The 27,871-nt window shown below is 36.6% G+C and overlaps 1 protein-coding gene across 1 annotated transcript in view; it reads left to right on the forward strand.

Annotated features, from left to right (window-relative positions):
- Elp4 (elongator acetyltransferase complex subunit 4) overlaps positions 1–27,871 on the forward strand; it is a 207,963-nt gene that overhangs the window by 17,910 nt on the left and 162,182 nt on the right. The window contains exon 3 of the mRNA XM_051184039.1: positions 8,982–9,103. Coding sequence (XP_051039996.1) covers positions 8,982–9,103 — 122 coding nt within the window. The remainder of the gene's footprint in view (positions 1–8,981; positions 9,104–27,871) is intronic.

A 27,871-nucleotide genomic window follows, 5' to 3' on the forward strand; every position in this document is an offset into this window, starting at 1 on the left:
GGGTCTATGGCTAGTTTTCTACTCACCATCATCCAGTTGTGCCAGCACCATTTGTTGAAGATGCTTTCCTCCTTCCATTGTATACTTTTAGCTATTTTGTAAAGAACATCAGGTGTTCACAGATGTGTTAATATCAGGATTTTCAATTCGATTCCATTGGTCTACCTGTCTATTTTTGTGCCAATACCAAACTGTTTTCAAGACTATAGCTCTATAGTAGAGCTTGAAGTCAGGGATGGTAACGCCTCCTGAAGTTACTTTATTGTATTTTGGCTATCCTGGGTCTTTTGTTTTTCCATATAAAGTTGATTATTATCCTTTCAAGGTCAGTGAAGAACTGTGCTGGGATTTTGATGCAGATTGCATTGAATCTATAGATTGCTTTTGGCAAGATTGCCATTTTTACTATGTTTATCCTACCCATCCAAGAGCATGGGAAATGTTTCCATTTTCTGGTATCTTCTTTAGTTTCTTTCTTTAAAGACACAAAGTTCTTCCTATATAGGGCTTTCACTTGTTTGGTAAGCTTACCCCAAGATACTTTATGTTGTGTGTGGCTATTGTAAAGGGTGATGTTTCTCTAATTTCTTTCTCTGTCTCTTTGTCATCTAAATAAAGTAGGGCTATTGATTTTTTTTTTTTTTTGAGTTATCCTGTATCCTGCTAGTTTGCTGTAGGTGTTTATCAGCTGTAGGAGTTCCATGGTAGAGTTTTTTTTTTGGGGGGGGGGTCACTTATGTAAACTATATCATCTGCAAATAGTGACAGTTTGACGTCTTCCTATCCAATTTGTATCCCGTTGATCTCCTTTTGTTTTTTTATTGCTCTAGCTAGAACTTCAAGTACAATATTAAAGAGATAATGAGGAGAGAGGGCAGCCTTGTCTTGTTCTTGATTTTAGAGGAATTGCCTTAAGCTTCTCTCCATTCATGAAAGTGTGTTGAATTTTGTCAAAGGCTTTTCAGCATCAAGTGAGATGATCATGTGGTTTTTCTTTTTCATTTTGTTTATATGGTGGATTACATTGATAGATTTTCATATGTTGTATCACCCCTGCAACCCAGGGATGAAGCCTATTTGGTCATGGTGGATGATTTCTCTGATATGTTCTTGGATTCGATTTGCCAGTGTTTTATTGAGTATTTTTGCATTGCTATTCATGAGGAATACTGGTCTGTAGTTCTCTTTCTTAATTGTTTCTTTGTGTGGCTTGGGTACCAAGGTAATTGTGGACTCATAAAAAGAGTTTGGTAATAAACCTTCTGCTTCTATTGTGTGGAACAATTTGAGGAGTATTAGTATTAGCTCTTCTTTGAATTTTGGGAGAATTCGACACTGAAGCCATCTGACCTGGGCTTTTTTGTTTTTTGTTTTTTGTTTTTGTTTTGTTTTGTTTTGTTTTTTGGTTGGGAGGCTTTTGATGACTGTTTCTATTTCATTAGGGGTTATAGGTCTATTTAAATCACTTATCTGTTCTTGATTTAATTTTGGTGATAGTTATCCAGAAATTTGTCCATCTCCTTTGAATTTTCAAATTTTATGGAGTACAGGTTTTCAAAGTATGACCTGAAAATTGTCTGGATTTCCTCAGTGCTTGGTTGTTATATCCCCCTTTTCGTTTCTGATTTTGTTAATTTTCATGTTCTCTCTTTGCTTTTTTTGGTTAGTTTGGATAAAGGTTTGTCTGTCTTGTTGATTTTCTCAAAAAAAAAAACTTTGTTGCATTGATTTTTTTTTTTTTTTTTTTTGTATTGTTTTCCTGGTTTCTACTTTATTGATTTCAGCCCTCAAATTGATTATTTTCTGGCATCTACTCCTCCAGGGTGAGTTTGTTTCTTTTTGTTCTAAGGTTGTCAGTTGTGCTATTAATTCTATAATATGACTATTCTCTGTTTTCTTCACATAGGCACTTAGTGCAATGAACTTCCCCTGTAGCAAGTGTCCCATAAATTCGGGTGTGTTATATCCTCATTCTCATTGAATTCTAGGAAGGCTTTAATTTCTTTATTTCTTCTTTTACCCAGTTATGGTGCAATTGCATATTGTTCAGTTTCCATGAGTTTGTAGGGTTTCTGCGATTTGTGTTTTTGTTGAATTCAAACTTTAATGCATAGTGGTCTGATAAGATACAGGGGACTATTCCAATTTTTTTGTATTTGTTGAGGTTTGTTATGTTGTTTAGTATGTGGTCAGTTTTAGAGAGGGTTCCATGTGTAGCTGAGAAGAAGGTATATTCTTTTGTGTTTGGATAGAATGTTCTGTAAATGTCTGTTGAACCCAATTGAGACATAACTAATGTTCGTTCTTTTGTTTCTTAAGTTTCTGTCTGGTGGTCCTGTCTACTGGTGAGAGTGGGATGTTGAAGTCTCCCAATATGAGTGTGTGAGGTTTTATGTGAGGTTTGAGTTTTAGTAGCGTTTCTTTTACTAATGTGGGTGCCTTTGTATTTGTGTCATAGTTGTTCAGAAGTTTTCTTCAATGATTTTGTTGAATATGTTTTCTGCACCTTTGAGCTGGGCTTCTTCGCCTTCCTCTATGCTTATTATTCTTAGGTTTGGCCTTTTCATGGTGTCCCACATTTCCTGGATGTTTTGTGTTAAGGATTTGTTGGATTTAAGATTTTCTGTGGTCAATGAATCTATTTCTTCTAGTTTATTTTCATCACCTGAGATTATCTCTTCAGTCTCTTGTATTCTGTTGGTTATGCTTGCATCCGTAGTTCTTATCGTTTGCCCAGTTTTTCTATTTCCAGCATTCCCTCAGTTTGTGTTTTCTTTATTGTCTCTATTTCAGTTTTCAAGTCTTGAACTGTTTGAGTTGTTTCCTTCATCTGTTTGATTGTTTTTTTCTTGGCTTTCCTTAGTTTCTTTAAGAGATTTGCTCATTTCTTCCAATTTTTTGTTTGTTTTTTCTTCCATTTCTTTAAGAGATTTTCTCATATCATTTTTGAGGGCCTCTATTACTTTTAAGAAGTTATATTTTGTCGTTCTCTTCTGCTTCATCTGCCTTGATGTTTTCAGGTCTAGTTGGTGTAGAGTCCCTAGATTCTGATGGTGTCACACTTGTCTTTCTATTGTTGGGTATATTCTTGTATTGCCATCATTCCAATGCTTCTTCTAGTGGGTGCAGGTGGAGACTCTCTATCTCTATTCTATTCTCCCGGTGGGCGTAGGTGGGTCAAAAGTTCGATGTATATAACTCTGGATGGTCCAATCTCTCTAAGAGGCCTCTCCTCCTGCAGAAGCCTGACGTTATAGGTCAAAGATTAGGCAGGTAGGGACTCAGGATGGTCCCGAGTGGATAGGTGGGTCTCCGGCAGAGGCCTGGCTATGGGGGGGGGGTCCATAATTGTATAATCTTATCTTTAAATCTACTATTGTGTTACATAGATTCTTGTAATCAGATAAAACTCACCTAGTCTTACTATATTTGTTTTATGCTGGAGTTTATGTTCCCTTTTATAGTTTTTATTTGTGATGTGTTCATGAGACTTGCTAGTCTGTGTCTTTCTTTCCATAATGTCTTGATATGATTTGGGGTAATGAATTTATACTTCTATCAGGATGAATTTGGAAGTGTTTCTATCTACCCTGTCATTTGTTTTTGGAAGCACATATTTGGATTGATATTTAAATGTAAATAATTACATGTATCTTTTTAGCCTTTCTCTCATTGGATATCCAAATAATAAAGGTCCAATAAATTTCTTTCTCCTCACTTTTTCCTGAGCTTGTTAACTGTTAGAAACAGGTTTTACAATAATTTGCTAGTAAAGTTTCCTATGCCTGAAGTATATATAATTAGTTTTAAATATGAATTTAATTCTGTTTCCTAGTTTCCTATTTTACCATATTTTGGTAACTTGAAAACAAAATGATTTGTCCAATTTTTGAAATTTTAAAATTTTTACTATAAAGTTCAGAATATTTCTTCTAATACTTTCAATATGCATAATATCTTTAGTGAAATCCCCCTTTGTAATTTTCAATTTAGACAATTTGTGGCTCAATACTTTTTGTTCTTTATTAGCCTAGTCAAAAGATTACCATACCATTGATCTTATCATAAAATACAATATTAATGCCCTGATTTTTCCTCTCCATTATTGATACACACCAGTTTCCCTATGTTTCAGTCATTGAAGCTTGGCCTATAAGCCTGGTCTTGTGTTCTTAATGATGCTTCACCCCATACCCCAAACTCTTCATAGTTGTGCTTCTGTAATTATTTAGGTTAAAATCTTTCCCAATTTTCCTTTTCACACATTTTGATCCACAGTTAACTAATTAGAAAGATGTGCTTTGATTCCCATGTTTCCAGTCTTTGTGGATTATATTGTCATTGAATTCTTGTTTATTTCAATGTAGCCTGATGATATCAGTAAAGATATGCTGAAGTCTCTAGAGACCTGGTTTCTGTGTTAACATATTGTTTGATATGTCTGAATACACATTCAAGATGTATGAGAAAAACAGCATACATGTAGAGTATAATCCACTGGGAAAGGTTGATGATACCATTCAGATTTTGTTTCTTAATGACCTCTCTGTAGTTGTGCTGTCAGTTCCTAAAAGAAAAGAAAAGAAAAAGTTACAGTAAAATCTTCAATTTTAACTTGTTCATTTTTGTAGTTTCTACTTTTGTATTAGCATTCTTATTTTCTTCACTTAGATACTTTATTTTTTTCTTTACTGCTTTCACATGATGGTAGTAGGCACCCTGAAGTACTTATTTTAATTCCATATCTGATTACATTTACAGTTAGTTTGTACATAACATTTTCTTTGCAGCTTATTCAGAAAAAATGTTGAAAACTACTTATTGTAAATAATGCATTATAGTGACTTTGAGCTCCATTACATCATTTTGAAGATTTCTGTTGTTTTATTTTTATTTGTTCTGTTTTGTTTTAGAGAAATTAACTAGCCTAAATTTAAATTATGAGCATTTAAGTATTCAACACAGCTTGTGAAATCCTGCACGATTTTTCAAACTTCCACATGCTTGTTTTAGCCTGGTACCCTAGTTTTCCATGTAGGCACATAGGGTAGTAGTTCCTTTTCTATCTGCTGTGATCAAATACCTGACAAAGGTGACTCAAGGAAGAAAGGGTAATGTTTTCGCTCACAGTTTGGGCTTATGATTCATTGGGGCAGGAAAACATGGCCAAGAACGTGGCTCTAACTGTGGCAATTGGAACCATTAGACTGGTAATCTCATGGAGTCTACAATCAGAAGGGAAAGATGTGGCTGGTTCTCCATTCACTTTCTTCATTTCATTCCATATGGCCCCAGCCAACAGGATGATGCCCTTCATGGCTAGGAAGAAACTCCACTCTTCAATTAAAGCTCTCTAGAAACCTCCTTGTAGACATACCCAGAGGTATGTTCCCATGGGAGTCCTAAATCCAGCTCAAGTGATGAGGCAGACCAGTTCCCAAATCTGTTCCAGGGTAATAAAGAGAATGCTTCAGAGTAGTGGGGACTTGGGAAAGATTCTTATCTGAGGGTTGCTACAATTTCCTATCTGAGGTGAAATTCATACTTTCTGCTTAAAAAAAGAAAAGAAAAGAAGAAAAAAAAAAAAACACATGCTATCCTTAGTAACCTTCTCTTTTACTTCAACTTAAATAATCTCTTTCTTGACAATCTTTTTACATACATATATCTCTCTCCTGATCAGCTACATATGTCTATATTCTATGTACATCTCCTTTCACATGGCTACACATCTTACTTCTACCTGTGTTTCTCTTCTACGCCTTATCTATACAGCTTCTTCTTCCTTGCCTCTGCACACAGCCACAGCTACGCATCTCACATGCCCTTCCATATGGCACTTTATTCAGTTCCTAGGTGCAGCTTCTCTACATAGCAGCAGCTCTTTCATACAGCTCTCTCTCTCTCTCTCTCTCTCTCTCTCTCTCTCTCTCTCTCTCACACACACACACACACACACACACACACACACAAACACACACACAAACACACACTTCTACATCTTTCACATTCTCTTTACTCACTCATTCACTCCCTCACTTCTCTCTCACAGCAGCCTTCTGCATGCCCTTAACACAGTTTCTCCTTTATACCACTGCTGCCTCTATCTTTCTTGCCTTCTCTGCTGCCCTTCCACAGCCAAACTCTAGACAATTGTAAGTTACATTTTCAGGGCCTGGCCCATTCTCCAAACACATGATAAGTAATGTGCTTTCTCTTAGGCTAGTGATGTCACATTGATCCATGCATGTAGCTCGAAGTTGGTGAGGGATCCCAGACAGTAAGCAATTAGCTGAATCTTGAGGTTGAGGAGTGTGTGCAGACTAAAGTTGCTTTAAACTCTGACCTTGAATCAGTAAAACAACGCCTGTGAAAATGACTTCATGTAAGTGTCTCTAGGGGCAACCAGGTATTGTTTCCAGGGACAACTAGCCTGTTTTGAATCAGCTCTGAAGTCTAAAGTTAGCTGTCTGTGTAAAAAGGTATCTTTGTGACTGAGAATCCTATGTCAGTCTGAGTATGTAAAATATCCTAGTATTATTTCTATTCATCAAAATTTTACAGATAGTAGAAATCCTCTTTCTGACCAGTAAATGGGGTATTTTCATGAGATAAACACACAACCAGTGGGGATGCACCCAAAGCTGTTACTAGGGAAGAAATGAAGTTTTTAGGGAACAAATGAAGTGACTCATGAGAGAAATTATAGACAGGAGCAACTGGTTTCCACAGCAAGTGACCCCATAGTCTTCCACATGGGGCTTTCCCCCAGGGAATTTTGCATCTAGTAGGTCGACCTGCTGAACACGAGTTGTCATCTGCTGTATACTCCCATGGCCCTTTGCAAAGTGGCACTAAAAATTAACATCAGATATAATTTAGTAAATAGCTAACTATTGGTTACAATTTACTTACCACATAATTTTTCTTTTTTTTAGTGATTGCAAGATATCACTGTTTTATTATTTTTGTGCTCAAATCCAGGGCCTTATGTGTGCAAACAGCTACCCTACCATCAAGCTAGATCCTCACCCCTGGCAAGATATTTCTATATTTTTGTAATTATAATTTGTCATTGATGTATATTCATTGTACATGATGCTGGATTCCATAAGAACATTTTATGCAAATCCATTAATTTATTTTGAACATATTGTCCCTAACCCTCTCTACTCTGCTTAATTTGCCTCCTGCCAGTCTCCTTCACCCCCTTGGATAATTGTCACTTTTACTTTCATGTCATATATACAACCATGATTTTATCTATACAAATTCTAGGATATATAGTGAGACAAAACATGATATTTATCTTTCTAAAACTAGCATAATTACTAAGTATGATCATTTCTAGTTACATCTATTTTCCTGCAAATGGCATCATTTTGTTCTTTATGCCTGAATAAATTCCATTGTGTTATAGACCACATTTTATCTATCCTCTGTTGACAGACAACTAGGATGGCTCCCTACTTTGGATGTTGGAATTGCTTCAACAACCTCCCATGTATAAGTCTTTCTGTGATATGTAATAATCCTTCAGTTATGGAGAACTGGAATAGTTAGGTCATATGGCAGTTCCTCACCAGCACTGGTTATTGTTTCTTTCCATGATAACTGCTAGTCTGACGGAATGAGATGAAATTTCATTGTGCTTCATTTTCATTTCTTTGAGGGCTCTTGGTGGTGTGTGTTTTTCATAGGTTTATTAGCCTTTGCTACTTAATCTTTTGAGAACTATCTGTTCATTTCTCTAACCCATTCATTGATAGAGTTGTTTAATATCTTGTTTGTTTTTTAGTGCTTTCCTTAATTGTATAATTGTTAAAGATTCTTCTTGTATTCTGTAGCCCATGCCAAAGCTTTTTAATTTCATAAAATTTCATTGTTCAATTGTTGATATTCTTTTCAAGTTTTTGCCTATGCTCAAATTTGAAGTATTTTAAAACTTTCAGATTCTTAATTAGATTTACCCAAGGGATTTTGTTATTTATGTGTGTGTGTTGTATGCATCTGCACATGTTTAAATGTGTATGCAGGTGAGAGCACACATGTTTGTCTCGGAAGGCAGCAGTCAACCTTAGGTATCTTCATCTTTTGTTATTACTCTTCTCCCTGAAACCAGAACTCATTAGTTCTTCTAGAGTAGCTGGCCCGGTCCAGGACTTCACCTGTCTCTGTCTTTGCAAACAAGAATTACATGCACATGTCAACACACCCAGTTTTAACTCAATGCTAAACTCTGATCCTCATGCTTGCACTGTCATAGTTAGAGTCACTAAATTTTTTTTTCTGACATTTATATTTAAAAAGAAACCAACTCTTATTTCCTTACTCAATTTGACATCTAAATTGTTAATTCTCTCTTTCTCTCGCTCACTTTCTCTATCTCTCATACACTGTGTGTGTGTGTGTGTGTGTGTGTGTGTGTGTGTGTGTGTGTGTGTGTGTATTTATCTGACATTAGGTTTATGGGACATCTCAGCAGGTAAGGTTGACAACCTGATCCAGTCCCTGAGACCATCATAGTGAAAAGCGAGAACCAACTCCTACAAGTTGTCCTCTGACCTCCAACTGTATCGTGTGTCATGTATACCTACACACACAAAATAAATAAAACATTTAAAAATTTAAGTCTTATTGAAAGAGATCAAGGAGAGATGTATGGGGGAGGAGAAGTAATATAATTCTAATCTAAAACAATAAAAATAATTTTGAATAATTTAAATCTGAACTCTTATAAACATACATAAACCTACATTTTTGGTTTTCAGAGTAGTATAGTAGTTGGAGTATGATCTTTGTAATAAGGAAATCTGTATTATGAAATCCGCATTTTGATTGTCATAGTTTTTCTGTGCATTAGGAAAACATAATCTATTACCTTATATCACATACTTGTTTTAAAGGTGAAATGCAAATAAATAAATAAATAAAGTATAATTACACTGGGATTCTAATGTATTTTTTTAAACTTTTTACAGAAGAAGATAAATATAATATTTATTCACCTTTGCTCTTCAAGTATTTCCTGGCAGAAGGAATTGTCAATGGGCATACTCTGTTGGTTGCATCTGCCAAAGAAAAGCCTGCCAACATTTTACAGGTATGGAATATAGTAATTCAACATACATTTTGAATGTTTCATGAAGAGAAATTATATACAATCAAGACATTTACTTGCAAATTATATTTAAATACATTAATGTGAGCTTTTGTTTTTTCTGAATTGGGGTCTCATTCTAGACCCAGGCTGGCTTCAAACTAACAGCAGCCCTACCTCAGCCTTTGGAATGCTAGGATCACGAGCCTGATTCATCATGCCTGCCTCTTTTTCTGATGGTTTGATTTGGTTTGGTTTTGGTCTTACTGTGTAACCCAAGTTAGCTTTGAACTTAAAATTTGTTCTCTCGTCTTCTTGAGTGTTGGGATTATAGGCACTCATTACCACATAAGGCTATATGTATGTCGGGGCTGGGTGGGGGGCAGTTTTTGTTTTTTTTTTAGCTAAATGAAAAAACATGTATTTTAGCAGTTTAGTTTTAAATAAATGTTGCTCGAGAGTTTTCTTTTAATCAGAAGTAAAAATTATTAAATAACTATTTAAAACTAAACATAAATTATTGAATCAGACATTATTTATGTTTAATAGCAAAAATACAATAAAAGTTCAATTTATATTGCTCATTGAAAAAAGAGGGAAGCATAATCTTTTACTTCTAATTGATTTTCTCAGTTGGACACAAATCTTTTTTCATCCTAACTGCTACTATGCTCCGGCAAATTTTCTAGAACCAAGTATTGGTTTCCTGCACCTACAATATGAAGTAATTCATAAGAATTCTGCAAAAAACATTTTACCATATTGATTTTCACTTCTTAAATAAATAAAAGTGTAAGAAGTAAGTACAATGTGGTGTGGGGTCGTCCCTCCACAATTCCTCCTGGAAAGGTGAGCATGCTATCTGCCTTTCCCCAGTCCTTGCCCACCACAAGGACAATCAGATGTGACAGGAAGCCTGGTCAGGAGTTGGAATATGGGGTGGGAATCTTATAGGATGGAGTAAGGTGATCTGAAGACACAGGGCCAATAATATTCCACCAAGCTAGTGTTTAGCTAGGCAGGGGGCAGTCTTACATCAGGCCTTGCTGAGTCACTCCCAAGAGGAAGTTATTGGCCAAAGACAGGTTGCCAAGCATTAGCCAGGCTCAGGAATTTCCACTAGACCTTGTGCCCAGGCCTCTTTAGGCCCTACAATGTGGTAAAGGACATAAATAAAAATGATATATTTGTATTCTGGTGCTTTTACTACTTTGTGTTGTTCATTTGTTTGGTTTTTAGTGTTTTTGAGATAGGGTCTTTCTAGTATGTAGTTCTGGCTGTCCTGAAACTCAATATGTAGACCAAGCTAGTCGCAAACCTGAGATCCAACTCCTGGAGGTCTACCACCTCTGTATCATGAGTGTTAGGATTAAAGATGTGCACCACCATACATGACCCTGCTTTATGATTTTATTTAACATGTGCAGAAGTAAACTGGTTCCAAGTCATGAAAATATTTGGCATTCTTAAAGCAAACATTAAGCCAAAGTTTTAGTCTAAGCCCACATAGAGAAATGTAAATGTTCATAGCAGCTTTGTTATATGTAGTTGATAATGTTCATTGTATTCACTATAATAAGAGAACTCTGAGAAAGTTAGCTATAGAAAATTATCTTCAGAGTGTCTGGAGTTGTATTGATAAAAAGACAAAGATAAAAATCAGGGGGTATAGAAATTACAAATATTGTCATTTGATAGTCTTTTCCTTTGAGAATATTAGAAGTAACTATTTTCCAAGTAATAAACAGTAATGATAAAGTATATGATCTATGTTCTGTATCTTTTCTTAAGACAAGAATGTTTTTGATCTTATAATGAATAATTCTGACTTGTGGAGTATTAATTCTTTTTTCTGGAACAGAACCTCAGATTAAGCCATTAATTAAATAATGTTAATGACCTGGACGAATTTTCCTTTTAGCACATAGAGAAATTTCAGGTGAATGTCATTTATATTAATCTGCTTTCCATTCCTATGACACATTACTTGAGAAGATCTACTTTAAAAGCATAAAAGTTGCTGGAGAGATGGCTTAGTGGTTATGAACACGTTATTGCTCCTGTAGAAGACACAGATTTAGTTATCAGTCCCCAAATCAGAAGGCTCATAGCCGCCTATAACTCCAATTCCAGGCTGTCTGATACCCTCTTCTAGCTTCCTTGGGCACATGCATATACATGATATGTACAATTTTTTCAGACAGGTGCGCACACATGCACATAAATAAAATACATTTTTTCTAAGTGGAAGGGTTAATTTTGTCTCATTGTTTCAAAGTTTTCAGTCCATGAACCCTTGGCCTCATTGCTTTGGACTTGTGACAGAGCATCATGGGGAGATATATAGTATCTGCTCTCCTAATGGTCTCTGTGGAGTGAAGAGTGAAAAGGAACAGAGGCCAGAGTCCCAGTATCTCTAAGGCCATTCCACTGCTCACTTGAGCATCTAACTTCCTTCCAAGAGGCTCCCTTCTCCTAAAAGTTTCATAACTCCTGAGAGTGCAATAATAGGATAGTAACTAATCCTTTAAAACATAGGTCTTTGGGGCAAAGTAACACAGTTTCACAGAGTTAAACAAATGAAACAAAGGATTGCAACACATTTTGCATCATTAAAACAGTGTTATATGGCATAAACAAATGTAACATACCTTAAAATAATTTTCACAACACACATACACGCAATAATAATGAATAAAATTTAAAAATATATCCCCTTATTGTACTACCATTATTTGCTTTTAACTATAATCATATCTTTAGATTAGTACTCAAAATTGTTTTAAATAGTATGTATATTTGGCTTTGTGCTACAGAAATACAATTCATTGATTCATTAACACTTAAATTGTGTGCTTATATTTTATACAGCTCTATTATACTTAATTTAATATAGACTCCTGTACTCAGTTATATTTACTAAATTTCCAGTTATCTCATTTTATATTTCTTATGTTTGATAATGGGAAAGAAGCAAAATTTGATTTTAAACAAATGGCATTCTCCTTTCCTATAAAAAATGCAAATTGTTACTTTAATATATGAATGTTTAATTTGGTTCACTTGGTATTTATACATGTTTAGAATATAATGGATTATAAAAATATGAGTGCCAAACATTTGAATTACTCACATACTTCAGCATCTTAATGAGAAGAATAAACAAAATATTTTGTAGAATAAACTGATATGCTGATACAAGTAAGTAGATTTTACTAAATAATATTTTCTTAGAATTTGATTATGTCCAACATAATTATCATTTAAAATTTAATTTTTATCAAAAGTTTCAATACTGAGTGACCCAAATCAAGGTATCTGCAATCATTAGAAATAAAGTCCAAGAAAAATAATGTGATAATTGATTAGTTTTAATTTCTCAAACCAGTAACTGAGGCATATAGTTCTGGTTGAAGAAGAGGAGAATGACAGTCTTATAGACCATAATTATGTTAAAACTATATAACTGAAAGACAAGTAAGAAATAAAAAGCCTCATCAGCTGCCTAAGATATATTATATAACCACCCAGCAATTTATCCATCATCTTTTGAGAACATAGTCATGCCTATTGTAGTCAGAGCTCCTTCAGGAAACCAGCATTAAGATGTATCTTTGAGAAATTATACCCCTTAGAAAGCCCTATAGAACTATATATGTAGAGCTGTTAAATCTGTAACTAACACACACTGTAAGTGTTGTAGTTAACTTTTTTATCTAAAAGAATTTTCTTGGTAGTCTCAAATGCAATAACTGAGTACTGCCCAAGAAAGTTTGCTTTCTATGGAGTTTTCTAAAATAGTAAAAATTCCATTTTTTTTTACATACAGATATTTAAATATTTAGCAGTAGGTGTTTTCATGTAGTAAAAATAACGTGCACACAAACATCACTTTGAAAGTTGAAGACACTAATATTTTATATTACAATCCCTTCATAAGTTTAATATCATTTGTTGATACATCTGTAGAAGTCAAGAAAATTTTCTGAAATAAATGCTGTTAAATTTTATAGCAAAGGCAAAACTTTAATTGCAATCTTGCTAGTGCTGGCATGTCAGATAAGTAATGTTCATGCTGTATGGAGCAAAGAGTGAAACCTTTAATTTGTTGCTTAAATTTTGACTTGGTTTTATATACAATATTCCCTAACTCCAACATCATCCAGGATGCTTCAGGCAAGATTGAATGATTTTAAATATGTAATCAAGACAGATAGGTAACCACTAGCAGGACAAATATGCAACTACTAGCTGGAGCGTGCTAATGTGATGTTTCATAAAGGCTTGTAGCATCCTGTATATTTAACATCATATCAGCATTAAATTCATGGTTCAAATTTCAAATTATGGTCATTTTCATATTTAATATAGTTAATCTATCAAAATTTAAAAGGGATAACATTACTATGAGTTATCACAGAATAAGCAATAGTTTATGTAAAATAAGCCATATTTAATAAATTAACATAGCAGCATGAATATTTAATACCAAAAGAATACAATAAAACATTAAAATCTTTATCATTCTTTCTCATGAACTTAAGGTTAACAGGTAAAAATTTTACTATCTTAATAAATTGAAAAATACCCTATGTACTGGAATTGCTACCCAAACATTGAGCTCACTCATTTAAGTCTGGCTCATGAATCTACTTTATTTGAATCTTTGGCTTAAATTGAAGTGAAAGATACTAGTTACTTAAGATTAATTAGAGTAATATTTTTGCTAAACAATATAGCAATTTGAATTATTACAGTTTTCTTTCCCTTCTAGCAGTTAGGTGATTAGATGTTTAAAGGTTTCTACTTGCCATCTGTTTGTTTCGTGACTCAGAAGACAGTTGGAAAGTGTGCCTCTGTAGAGGGGCCAGTGCTCTACTCCATTACACTACAGCACTTAGTGGAAAGAATACAAAATACCTCGGATCCAAGCATTCTTATTCTGCCAGAAAATGGCCAGAAGAAGTTTTAAAAAAGAGCCAAATAAACCCTTCAATATTTTTATCTTAACTGAAATGTTTGTAGCAGTGATTCAGGATGAAAGGAAAATATTATATTACAAGTACTTAAAAAAATGTATGTGGCCTTTGCATCATTTCACTTTTTAAGTCATATGCTCAATACCTTATTAATCCTATTTCCCCTTGTATTTTTACATCTTCTAAATTATACTATTTATTGTATTTGCTTTATATATATATATATACATATATATATATATATATTCATTCCATATCAGCTTTACAGATGCTAGATACTGTTTTGTAGGCAGAGCTCAAAAACACAATGTTTCCTCCACATCCTGCCAGCATCTTATTTCTTCCTAAATCATCAGCCATCTACGCTCTTTTTAGTGCTTCATGCTCTGATGTGCCTGTTGAGCTAGAATTGTGTTGTTTGACCCTCAGGGTGACTCTGCCCCAGCCCCTGGCTCCTGTGAGAGCTTATTTAGAATTCCAGGCCCTCCCCTGGCAGCCCCTCTTGGAGCTTCTGTAAGCAAGCTGAAGACTAAGAAAACGACATGAAAGAGTGCAGTGCTGCTGCCAGTGACCTACATTTGTAGCCAGCTTTTAAAGATGGCATGGGACTGGCTTTCCAGTAAGTAAGTAAATGGGAAAGATGAAAGCAGAACTGTGAAGGAGAATAAGCCTGCACTCCTGGCTGCTGACTTCTGGGAAACACTGCTGCTGTGACAGGAACTCGTGTCTGACACTGATGTTTTCACCTGGACAGAGGATTGTGACAGCAGCAGAGTTAGTTGCCTGGGATGTTTATCATCCAGAGGGTGAAATTTATTTAGAATCTGAGTGTAGATTTTTCATTTCTCTTTTCTTAGCCAGCTGAGAGATCTCCTGCAAGTCACTTAGGCTTTTGAGATGGGGGAGATACCATATTCCAGAAGACTTTTGAACATGAACGATCTTGGGGATTGCTTTCTAAAACCTAAAGCACTTATGCCAGCCCTAAATTGGCATTCAAATTTTATGTTTTATTTTTGAGACAAGAACTCATGTCTCAAGCTACCCTCCAGCTTTTTATGTCCCTGAGAATGATTTTTTTCCTTTTATCTTCCTGCTCTACCTCAGAGCCCTGGGATTACAGGCATAGACCTCCTCGCCTCGTTTTATTATGGATACAGAAGTCAGGCTTCATGCTTGCTAAGCAAGCACCCCATCAACTGAGCTACATTCCCAGACTATTAATAATTTATTTTGAAGCCATAAACAAAAATGGTTGTGACTCCTTAGATGTTGTTACACACACACAAATAAATTATTGGAATGGTTATATATCACTGTATCATTCTTGAAAAGAAACCACACATTGACCCAATTAGGAATATTAATATAAATCTTTTTTTTTTCAGAAAAAAATGGTATTCAGTTTTCACTTTGAGAGAATTTAGTAATGAGATCCTGAAAACTAGAGCCATTTAAAATAAAATGTAATACTCATTGTCCCACTTATTTGAAACCATAAAATGCAACATGAAAGGAAAAAGTGGCACACCACCTAGGGTCATAGATTGAATGCAAAGGCTGTGAGATTTGTGACATACAGATTAACTTTATGGCGAACAAGCTCAAACAAGAGAGAATGGTTTCTTCAGCCAGGGGTGAAGTGATTCAGTGGCCAGGCTTCTCAGAAATTTAAGTTCTGTCATTGTAAGCTAACAGCTGCAGAAAGTAGCCTGACTATACTCTATCCATATTTTTAAATTATGTTAATCAAAGTAGGGACCTTTATAATCTGATATTTACTCTATAGTTTGTCTCGTAATCTCTGCTAGATGAAAAAAAAAACTGGTGAAAGTAATGATTTCATTCTTCTTTATAGTGGAATAAATTTCCTTTGTGTTTTTGAGCCATGTTTTCTTTATTCATCTGTTGATGGGCAGCTAGGCGGGTCCATATCTTGTTGGTTATGAAGAGTGCAACAATAAACATGGATGTGTAATTACCTTTATTGACTAGATTCCTTTTGCTGTGTGCCCAGAAGTGGTAGAGATGGTCTCAGTGTTACTATTGCTGTGATGAAACACCATAAACAAAAGCAAGTTGGGGAGGAAAGGGTTTATTTGGCTTACACTTCCACATTAATGTTCATCATCAAAGAAAGTCAGAACAGGGACTCAAGCAAGGCAGGACCCTGGAGGCAGGAGCTGATGCAGAGGCCTTGGAGGTGTGCTGCTTACTGGCTTGTTTGTACCCCATGGTACAACTGGCCCTCATAAGCTCATAGGGAATGGCTTTATTAAGAGGTGTGACTTTGTTGGAGTAGGTGTGGCCTTGTTGGAGTAAGCTTGTCACCGTGGGGGTGGGCTTTGAGGTCTCCATTGCTCAAGCTTCAGTTGGTGTGACATTCAGACTACTTCCTGTTGCTTTTGAGTCAAGATACAGGACTACAGCTCCTTCTCCAGCACCACATCTGCCTGTACACTGCAATGTTGCACCATGGTGATAATGGACTAAACCTTGGAAAATATAAGCCACCCCAATTAAAATTTTTTCCTTTATTAGAGTTGCCATGGTTGTGGTTTGTCTTCACAGCAATAAAAACCCTAAACACACACCCCATGGTTTGCTAAGCCTCCATTCTTATAGAACCCAGGATTCCCAGGTTTCCCTACCCACAATAGGCTGGGCCCTCCCAAATCAATCACTTCTTAAGAAAATGCCTTATAGGCTTGCTACAGCCCTATTTCATACAGGCATTTTCTCAATTGAGGTTCCCTCCTCTGTGACTCTAGCTTGTATCAACTTGACATAAAACAAGCTAGCATAGCTAGGATGTATGTGGTAGTTATAGCTTTTGATTTTGAGGAGCTGCCACACTGATTTCCAATTTGTTGTCACTTGTTTTCTGAGTAATAGCAATTCTGACTAGAGTGAGATGAAATCATTTGTATGTCTTCCTTTGAGAACATTAGCCCATTGATTGATTGGATGATTTGAACTGGTTTGGTCTCTGTTAATCTTCTCTCGGACTGTAGTTGGAAAAAAAAAATGTATTATGAGGGCTATTTTTTCCCTCAGATAATGGTTTTCTTTGCTAACCAAGATTTATCTGGGGATGGAGCAATGGCTAAACTGTTAAGAGAACTTTCCAAGAGGTCCTACTTTTGCTTCCGAGCACCCAAGTTGAACAGTTACAGTCTCCTGTAACTACAGCTCCAGGGCTTCTGTTGCCCCCTTCTGGCCTCCAAAAGCATCTGCATACACATGGTATACACAAAGATAAATGTATACACATAAGTAACAATAAAATCCCTCTTTAAAAATGTTTTTCTAATGAGATTAATCATATTGTTTATTTCAGTAGATGCACATGTATGTACACACATTTGTATATATACAGTATTTACATAATATACACAAGTGTACACATATATTTTAACAGCAGCCATCACCTATTAGTTATTCTGGTCACCGTAATAGGGTACCTTCAGAGTCACACTCAGTATGATCCTGCTGAGTCTGAGTTGATTTTGTGTGTACTAAGCCCCCATTTAGATTAAAAATTGAACTTGACATTGCAAAGGAATCTGACAAGGAAAATTTTCTTTTTCTTTTCTTTTTTTTTTTTTATTTTATATAACCAAGTCCATTTAAATGAAAACAAACATTTATAGACAATATTTGGGAATTTGGGCGTTATTCTTTCCAAACTACTTCCTGCTGGTAAGGGGCGCTGTCATGGGGGATTTGAAGAAGATTCAGAAATCCTGGCTGTAGTCTGTCAGGCTGCTTTGTCCAGTTGTTTTGAATGTTGGATCACCTGATACTCTGTTTCAGGTGGTCTGGCTTGATCAAACCACATTAGTCTGGAAGGAATCCACATCTTTTCATTTTCTGTGGAAACAAAAATAGAAATCCTTTTCCCCAGTAACTTGTCCTTCAACTTTAATTTTGGAGTCAAAGCATTTTTTTAAATTGAATTTATTATTTTACATGTCGATCCCAGTTCCCTCTCCCTCCCTCCCAACCTCCCTCACTCCCTTCCTTACTTCCTCCCTCCTTCCCTCCCTTTTACCCTCTCTGCCCTCTCACATGCACTCTAACCACCCTCCCATCCCCCCACCCCAACTCCATGTGTAGGGGAATGCCATCCAGCAGGGGTCAGGTAGATCTGACAGGTCCTGTGAAGTAGGGACTAGGGCTTCTCTCCTGTCTCTAGATTAAGGCAGTTATCCCTCCATGGGGGATGTGTTCACAAAGTCCTTTTGTGCACCAGGGATACATCCTGGCTCCACTGTCTGAGGTCCCTTAGACTGCTCAGTCCTTCTGGCTGAGACCCATATTCAGGGGGGCCTGAGTCAGTCCCATGCTGGCTTCCCAGCTATCAGTCTGGTGGCCTATTAGCTCCTCCTTGTTCAGGTATGCTGTCTCTATGGGTTTCTGCCGCCTGGTCTTGTCCTCTCCCTCTGCATCTGAGTTCTACTTCGACTCAGTGTTTATGCATGGGTGTTTGCTCCTATTTCCAACAGGCATTAGTTGAGGGCTCCATGGATAAGTTAGTTGTTGATCTCACTCTCCGGGAAGGGCATTTATGATAGCCTTTCCACAGAAGCTCAAATTGTTAGTTGGCAGCAGTCTTGTAGTTCTCTAGACCTTTCTTTGTGTTCAGTTTTATCTTCAAACCAATATTGGCTCCCTCTTTTATATTTTCTCTCTCTTTCTGTCTCTCTCCCTCTCTCTCTTTCCTGTCTTCTATTCCTAACCAGGCTAAATCTTCCTGGTCGCACATGTTTTCCTTTCCTCCCCCTCGTATTCTCCTACTTCTCTCTCCATTCGCTGCCCCCCACCCCACTTCCCCTGAGCTCTGGGGGACTTGTCCATTACCAGTTCTGTGAGGGACTTTATATGAATCTCTTAGAATACACCTTGTATCCTAGTTCCTCTGGTGGTGTGAATTACAGGCTGGTGATCCTTTGATCTAGGTCTAAAATCCATATATGAGTGAGTACTTACTGTGTTCCTCTTTTTGTGACTAGGTTACCTCATTCAGGATGGTTTCTTCAAGTGGCATCCACTTGCCTGCAAATTTCAAGATACCATTATTTTTTTCTGCAGAGTAGTATTCCATTGTGTAGATGTGCCACATCTTCATTAACCATTCTTCAATTGAGGGGCATCTAGGTTGCTTTCAGGTTCTTGCTATTACAAATAGTGCTGCTATGAACATAGTTGAACAGATGTCTTTGTTGCATGGATGTGAATCCTTTGGGTATATGCCTAAGAGGGGGATTGCCGGGTCCTGTGGTAAACTAATTCCCATTTTCCTGATGAACCGCCACACTGATCTCCAAAATGGCTGTACGAGTTTACACTCCCACCAGCAGTGGAGGAGTGTTCCCCTTTCTCCACATCCTCTCCAACATGAGTCATCATTGGTGTTTCTAATTTTAGCCATTCTGGTAGGGGTAAGATGGTATCTCAAAGTTGTTTTGATTTGCATTTCCCTGATAGCTAGGGATGTGGAGCATTTTCTTAAGTATCTTTCAGCCTTTTTGATTTCCTCTATTGAGATTTCTTTCTTCAGCTCTGTACCCCATTTTTTAATAGGGTTATTTGGTGTTGTGTTGACTAGTTTCATGAGTTCTTTGTATATTTTGGAGATCAGCCCTTTGTCGGATATAGGATTGGTGAAAATCTTTTCCCAGTCTGTGGGCTGCCGTTTGGTCTTGTCCACTGTGTCCTTTGCCTTACAGATGCTTCTAAGTTTGAAGAGGTCCCATTTATTAATTGTTTCTCTCAGTGTCTGTGCCCCTGGAGTTATAGTCAGGAAGCAGTCTCCTATACCAATTGGTTCAAGGGTACCTCCTACTTTCTCTTCTAAGAGTTTCAATGTGGGTGGATTGATGTTGAGGTCTTTGATCCATTTGGACTTGAGTTTTGTGCATGGCGACAGACATGGGTCTATCTGCAGTCTTCTACACACCCTCATCCAATTGTGCCAGCACCATTTGTTGAAGATGTTGTCCTTTCCCCATTGTATAATTTTAGCTGTTTTGTCGAAAATCAGGTGTTCATAGGTGTGTGGGTTAATATCAGGATTTTCAATTCGATTCCATTGGTCTACCTGTCTATTTTTATGCCAATACCAGGCTGTTTTCAGAACTATAGTTCTGTAGTAGAGCTTAAAGTCAGGAATGGTAATGCCTCCTGAAGTTCTTTTATTGTATAGGGTTGTTTTGGCTATCCTGGGTCTTTTGTTTTTCCATATAAAGTTGATTATTTTCCTTTCAAGGTCGGTGAAGAATTGTGGTGGGATTTTAATGGGGATTGCATTGAATCTGTAGATTGCTTTTGGCAAGATTGCCATTTTTATTGTTTATCCTACCTATCCAAGAGCATGGGAGATCTTTCCATTTTCTGGTATCTTCTTTAATTTCTTGTTTTAGAGCCACAAAGTTCTTATTATATAGGTCTTTTACTTGTTTGGTAAGCATTACACCAAGATACTTTATGTTGCTTGTGGCTATTGTAAAGGGTGATGTTTCTCTGATTTCTTTCTATGTCTCTTTGTCGTCTGAAAAAAGTAGGGCTACTGATTTTTTTGAGTTTATCTTGTATCCTGCTAGTTTGCTGTAGGTGTTTATCAGCTGTAGGAGTTCCCTGGTAGAGTTTATTGGGTCGCTTATGTAAACTATCATATCATCTGCAAATAAAGACAGTTTGACTTCTTCCTTTCCAATTTGTATCCCATTGACCTCCTTTTGTTGTCTTATAGCATTAACTAGAACTTCTAGTATGATATTGAAGAGATATGGAGAGAGAGGGCAGCCTTGTCTTGTTCCTGATTTTAGAGGAATTGGCTTAAGTTTCTCTCCATTCAGTTTGATGTTGGCAGTTGGTTTGCTGTATATTGCTATTATTATGTTTAGGCATGTTCCTGTTATCCCTGACCTCTCCAAGACCTTTATCATGAACGGGTGTTGAATTTTGTCGAAGGCTTTTTCCGCATCTAGGGAGGTAATCATATGGTTTTTCTTTTTCTGTTTGTTTATATGGTGGATCACGTTGATAGATTTTCGTATGTTAAACCATCCCAGCATTCCAGGTATGAAGCCTACTTGGTCATGGTGGATGATTTCTCTGATGTACTCTTGAATTCGGTTTGGCAGTATTTTATTGAGTATTTTTGCATCGATGTTCATCAGGGATATTGGTAATAAATATTCTGAAATAAACTCACTCCTATCGGCTACACCTGGGAGGGGCACAAAAGCATATTCCAAGAACAACCCATGTTATGGAGAAACGGAGGCCACAGGCTTTTGTCTTGGAGTTCTCTCACAAACACTCAGAATTCTCACACTACTTCTTTCTTAGTCTGTGTTCTGACAGTTCAGAGTTTAGTTGGTGAATAATTAAATTATGGTTTATGTTCAGTGTTGTATTGTTTATTACTTGCTCTGTTGTATTTTTGAGGTGGCCACGTGTAGCCCAGGTTGGCTCCTGCTCAATTGTAACCCAGCAGGATCTTGGACTCCTGCTCTTCCTGCCTCCACTTCCTTAGTGCTGGGATTACAAGCATTAACCACGGGAGATGTTATTCAAAGTGTATTTATTCTTACTTAGTATACTCTTACCCCTTTGCTTCTGAATATTTAGTGAAGATTGTCATTTCCTGTTCTTTATGCTTCCCACCCCCCACCCTTTTCTCTGTGACCATAAAGAAAAATGCAAGACAGAGTCTCAAAACTCTTTTACCTCTGTCCCATTTTGTGTGTCCTACTGGTTCTGTATCTGGCTGGTTTCTCCAAGATCTTTGTCCTTCTTCCCAGTGTCCTCTCTGCCCTGAATAATCCTACCTAGCTATTGGCCATTCAGCTTTTTATTAAAACAGTCTGAATGACAAATCTTCACAGTGTACAAAGAGATTATAAGTTTTATATAAAATTTTTGAAGTCTACTTTTTTTCACTCATTCCTGATACTTGATACTGCCAGGAGGCCTTTAAGCATAACAGTGGGGAAAATAATAGCAATAATGATAATGTTCTTTCAGGAAAAGAGACTATAACAACAAGTCATTCAGTATGTCTGTTGGTACTGTGGGTTAGAAATTGGAATGTGGAAGTTTTTCAAAAGTGTAAGAGAGGGAACTCCTCTGTGATGGACAGCTGTAGTAACTGAATATTAAAGAACTTTATTTTGGTATTCTGTTGAAATGGAATTTTGTCAAAATGCTATATTAATTTTTATTGTTTTTTCCAGTACAAGTAATGATATCTATTTCTTTATTAGCAAATGGGTTTTCACTTGGATTTTAGTCTTTTTTTTAATTTTTATTTTTATTTTACATATCGATCCCAGTTCCCTCTCCCTCCCTCTCTCCCTCTTCCTCTCTCTCCTACCCTCTCCTACCCTTTCATGTCCCCTGACCACCCTCCCCTCCCATCTTCCCTTTTGGAGGGTGATGCCCTCCAAAGGGGGTCATCTAAATCTGTCAAGTCATTTGGAGTAGGGACTAGGACTTCTCTCCTTTTTCTAGATTAAGAGAGTATCCCTCCATGGGGAATGTGCCTACAAGGTTCTTTTATACACCAGGAATATATCCTGGTTCCACTGTCTGAGGTCCCTTAGACTGCTCAGTCCTTCTGGCTGAGACCCATGTTCAGGGGGTCTGAGTCAGTCCCATGCTGGATTCCCAGCTATCAATCTGGGGGCCCATTAGCTCCTTCTTGTTCAGGTCAGCTGTCTCTATGTGTCCTATGCTGGTTTCCCAGGTATCAGACTGGGGTCCATGAGCCCCTCTTGTTCAGGTCAGCTGTTTCTGTGGGTATCCCCAGCCTGGTCTTGACCCATTTGCTCATTACTTCTCCCTCTCTGCAACTGGATTCTAGGAATTCGGCTCAGTGTTTAGTTGTGGGTAACTGCTTCTGCTTCCATCAGCTGCTGGATGCAGGTTCTAGGATGGCATATAAGGTAGACATTAATCTCATTATCATGAAAGGGCATTTAAGGTAGCCTCTCCACTATTCCTTAGATTGTTAGTAGTGTTCATCCTTGTAGGTCTCTGGACATTTCCCTTCTGCCAGATTTCTCCTTAAAACCATAATGGCTCCCTCTATTATAATATTAATATTAATATAATATATAATATTGTTATCCTCTATTCTTTCCGTGACTGAGTCTTTCTGCTCCCTTGTGCCCTCCTCTTCTCCCCTTCTCTTTGTCCTAACTCCCTCTCCCCTTCCCCCACTCCCAATTTGCACTGGAGACTGTGTCCATAGCCCCTTCTGCAGGGGACCATGTATGTCTCTCTTAGGGTACTCCTTGTTTCCTAGCTTCTCTGGTGGTATAGATTGTAGGCTGGTGACCCTTTGCTCTATATCTAAAAATCCATGTATGAGTGAGTACATACCATGCTTGTCTTTTTGTGAACTCACTCAGGATGGTTTCTTCTAGTTCCATGTATTTGCCTGCGAATATCAAGATTCCATTGTGATTTGTTTGTTTGTTTGTTTTTTGGGTTTTTTTCCCACTGATTAGTACTCCATTGTGTAAATTTACCACATTTCCTGTATCCATTCTTCAGTTCAGGGGTATTTAGGTTGCTTCCAGGTTCTGGCTATTACAAAAAATACTGCTATGAACATAGTTGAAGAGATGTCTTTGTTGTATGGATGTGCATCTTTTGGGGTTATGCCTAACAGTAGAATTGCTGGATCTTATGGTATATTGATCCCCATTTTCCTGAGGAACCACCTGAGAATCTCCAAAGCAGCTGTATAAGTTTGCACTCCCACCAGCAGTGGAAGAGTGTTCCCCTTTCTCTACATCCTATCCAGCATAAACTGTTATTGATATTTTTTATTTTAGCCATTCTTACATGAGTAAGATGATATCTCAGAGTTGTTTTGATTTGCATTTCCCTGATAGCTAAGGATGTTGATCACTTTCTAAAATGTCTTTCAGCCATTTTAGATTCCTCTATTGAGAATTCTCTATTTAATTTTCTATCCTACTTTTTAATTGGATATTTTGTGTTTTGTTGACAAGCTTCTTGAATTCTTTGTATATTTTGGAGATCAGCCCTCTGTCAGATGTGGGGTTGGTGAAGATCTTTTTCCATTCTGTGAGCTGCTGTTTTGTCTTGCTGAAGCAGAGGCTTTTCAAATACAATATTGAAGAGACATGGAGAGAGAGAGAGGGCAGCCTTGTCTTGTTCCTGATTTTAGAGGAATTGCCATAAGCTTCGCTCCATTCAGTTTAATGTTGGCTGGTTTACTGTGTATTGCTTTTATTATGTTTAGGTATGTTCCTGTTATCCCTCATTTCTCCAAGACCTTAATCATGAAGGGGTGTTGGATTTTCAAAGGCTTTTTCAGCATCTAGTAAGGTGATCATATGGTTTTTCTTTTTCAGTTTGTTTATGTAACATATTACTTTGCTAGATTTTCATTTGTTGAACCTTCCCTGCATCCCTGGGATGAAGCCTACTTGATCATAGTAGGTGATTTCTCTGATGTATTCTTGGATTCAATTTTCAAGTATTTAATGAATATTTTACATCAATGTTCTTGAGGGATATTGGTTTGTAGGTCTCTTTCTTAGTTGTTTCTTTGTCTGGCTTGAGTGTTAAGGCAATTGTAGGTAGCCTCATAAAAAGAGTTTGGCAGTGACCCTTCTGCTTCTATTGTGTGGAACACTTTGAGGAGTATTGGTATTAGCTGTTCTTTGAATTTCTGGTAGAATTCTGCAATGAAACCATCTGGCCCTGGGCTTTTCTTTTTTTTTTTTTTTTGGTTGGGAGACTTTTAGAGATTGCTTGTATTTCATTAGGTGTTATAGGTCTATTTAAATTGCTTATCTGTTCTTGATTTAATTTTGGTGATATCTATCTAGAAAATTGTCCATTTTCTTTGAATTTTCTAATTTTGTGGAGTACGGGTTTTCAAAGTGTGACCTGAAGATTCTCTGGATTTCCTCAGTGTCTGTTGTTATGTCCCTCTTTTTCATTTCTTATTTTGTTAATTTGAATATTCTCTCTGTGTCTTTTGGTTAGTTTAGATAAAGGTTTATCTATCCCGTTGATTTTCTCCAAGAACCAACTCTTTGTTACATTGATTCTTTATATTGTTTTCCTAGTTTTTTAAGCCCAATTTGATTATTTCCTGGAGTCTACTCCTACAGGGTGAGTTTGCTCCTTTTTGTTCTAGAGCTTTCAGTTGTGATGTTAATTCTCTAATGTGACTATTCTCCATTTTCTTCATGTGGGCACTTAGTGCTATGAACTCTCCTCTTTGCACTCCTTTCAAAGTGTTTCATAAGTTTGGAAATGTTGTATCTTCATTCTCATTGAATTTTAGGAAGTCTTTAGTTTCTTTCTTTATCCCTCCCTTGACCCAGGAATGGTGCTATTGCGCATTGTTCAGTTTCCATGAGTTTGTAGGGTTTCTGCAATTTGTGTTGTTGTTGAATTTAACTTTAAAACATAGTGGTCTGATAAGGTACATGGAGTTATTTCAATTTTTTTTGGTACCTATTGAGGTTTGTTTTATTGCTGAGTATGTGGTCGATTTTAGAGAAAGTTCCATGTGGTGCTGAGAAGAAGGTATATTCTTTTGTGTTTGGATGGAATGTTTTGTAAATGTCTGTTAAACCCAATTGGGTCATAACTTCTGTTAATTCCTTTGTTTCTTTGTTAAGTTTATCTATGGTAGTCCTGTCTAATGTTGAGAGTGGGATGTTGAAATCTCCCACTATAAGTGTGTGAGGTTTCATGTCCAATTTGAGTTTTAGTAGTGTTTCTTTTACAAATGTGGGTCCTTTGTACTCGGGGAATAGATGTTGAGAATTCAGACTTCATCTTTATGGATTTCATCTGTGAGGAGTAAGAAATGACCATCTTCATCTCTTTTGATTGATTTTAGTTTAAAGTCAAATTTATTAGATATTGGGATTGCTACACCCGCTTGTTTCTTGGTTCCACTTGACTGAAAATTTTTCCCAACTCTTAACTCTTAGGTACATCTGTTTTTGAAGTTGAATTGTGTTTCTTATATGCAGCAGAAGGATGGATTCTGTCTTCTTATCCATTCTGTTATCCTGTGTCTTTTTATAAATGAGTTAAGATTTAGGGATATTAAAATGACCATTGATTGCTAATTCTTGTATGTTTTGGATTTCTTGGTGGTGGTAGTATTATGTGTGGATTTCCCCCCATTTTTCTGTTGGTTATACTTGCATATGTGGTTCCTGATCCCAGCTTTTCTATTTCCAGCATTCATTCAGACCATGTTTTTTTTGTTTGTTTGCTTGATTTTTGTTTGTTTGTTTGTTTTTGTCTCTATTTCAGCTTTCAAGCCTTGCACTGTTTGAATTTTTCCTTGTAATTTTTGCTTTGTTTTTTCCTCCATTTCTTGAATTTTTTTGTTTTTCTTCTACTTCTTTAAGGGATTTTCTCATTACCTCTTTGAGGGTCTCTGTCATCGTCATGAAGTTGTTTTTAGGGTCATTCCCTTCTGCTTCATTTGTGTTGGGATGTTTAAGTCTTGCTGGTGTGGAGTCCCTAGACTCTGGTGGCAACACATTGACCTTTCTTTTTTGACTGTGTTATATATATATATAATAATAATAAGAGTTTAGGTTTGAAATAAATTAACAACTCCTATATCAAATCGTGTGAAAATTTAATTGGAGGGCTAGAAAGCCCAGTACATGATAAAAGGTTGAACATAATTGTCATCTGGGAAATACAAATTCAATCTGAAAGTATACTGAATACCATTTTATTCCTACTAGTAGTCTTATTTTAAAAAGGAAAATAAGTGTTGTTGAAGAGGAAGCAAAAATGCAATTCTTATAGAGTATTGTTCAGATGATTAAAATGTGTGGTTACTTTAAAAAACATTCTACTCTTTCTTCAAAGGGGTAATTATAGAGTTATCCTGTGACCTAGTAATTCATACACACACACACACACACACACACACACACACACACACACACACACACACACAAAACAAAAACAAAAACATAAAAAAAAACTTGTAAACCAATGAATTCATACCCTCTGTAGTAAAATGGTACCCTCAACCACTTCAGTAGCCTCCAGAAATAGAAACAGTGTTAAGAGCCAGGGCCCAGCACCATTTTTCTAAAGTCACTGCAACTCCCTGAAGCCTGAGTCATTGCCAAAATTCCAGTCACCACAGCCTCTGTAGTAGCTCATGGTGTCCAGAGTTAACAGTTGTACTTTTCAAGGGTGAGTGTCACCATCTGCCCAAGGACTCTATCTCTTTAAAGGGTATGGCAACAAAACATATGGTCATGGACCTCATTTCATGTCTTAAGCTGCATAAGAGATAATATCAGCTTCTGGCTTCTGTTTAGGACATTTGTCCAGATTCCAGTGAAATGAGTTGTGTTTGTTTTGACTCTGATTATGGTATCTTCCCAGTGTATATCTGGGATAAGAGTCTATCCAGTCCTGTAGCTAATAACATTATTTATTGATTTAAGTCAGTGTCATGTGAAACTCTACCTGATTTCTTGTTAAAACCAAAAATGTTTGCCACAATTGTTTCAACTACCCAAATATATCACTTTTCAAATTTAAAAAAATATTAAATAAATAAAATTCTTTTGAATATTCATAGTAGTATAACATTCAAAGGTAGAAATGATCCAGTAAATAATGGATAAGCAAAATTCAGTATCTCCATACAATGTAATATTTGCTAATGAAAAAGAATGAAGTCCTGATATATGCTAAGTAAAAGAAACGAGACATAAAATTTTGTGCCACTATATAAAAT

This window comes from Phodopus roborovskii, unplaced genomic scaffold (assembly GCF_943737965.1).
Source record: "Phodopus roborovskii unplaced genomic scaffold, PHOROB, whole genome shotgun sequence".
In the NCBI taxonomy this organism is placed as follows: Eukaryota; Metazoa; Chordata; class Mammalia; order Rodentia; family Cricetidae; genus Phodopus; species Phodopus roborovskii.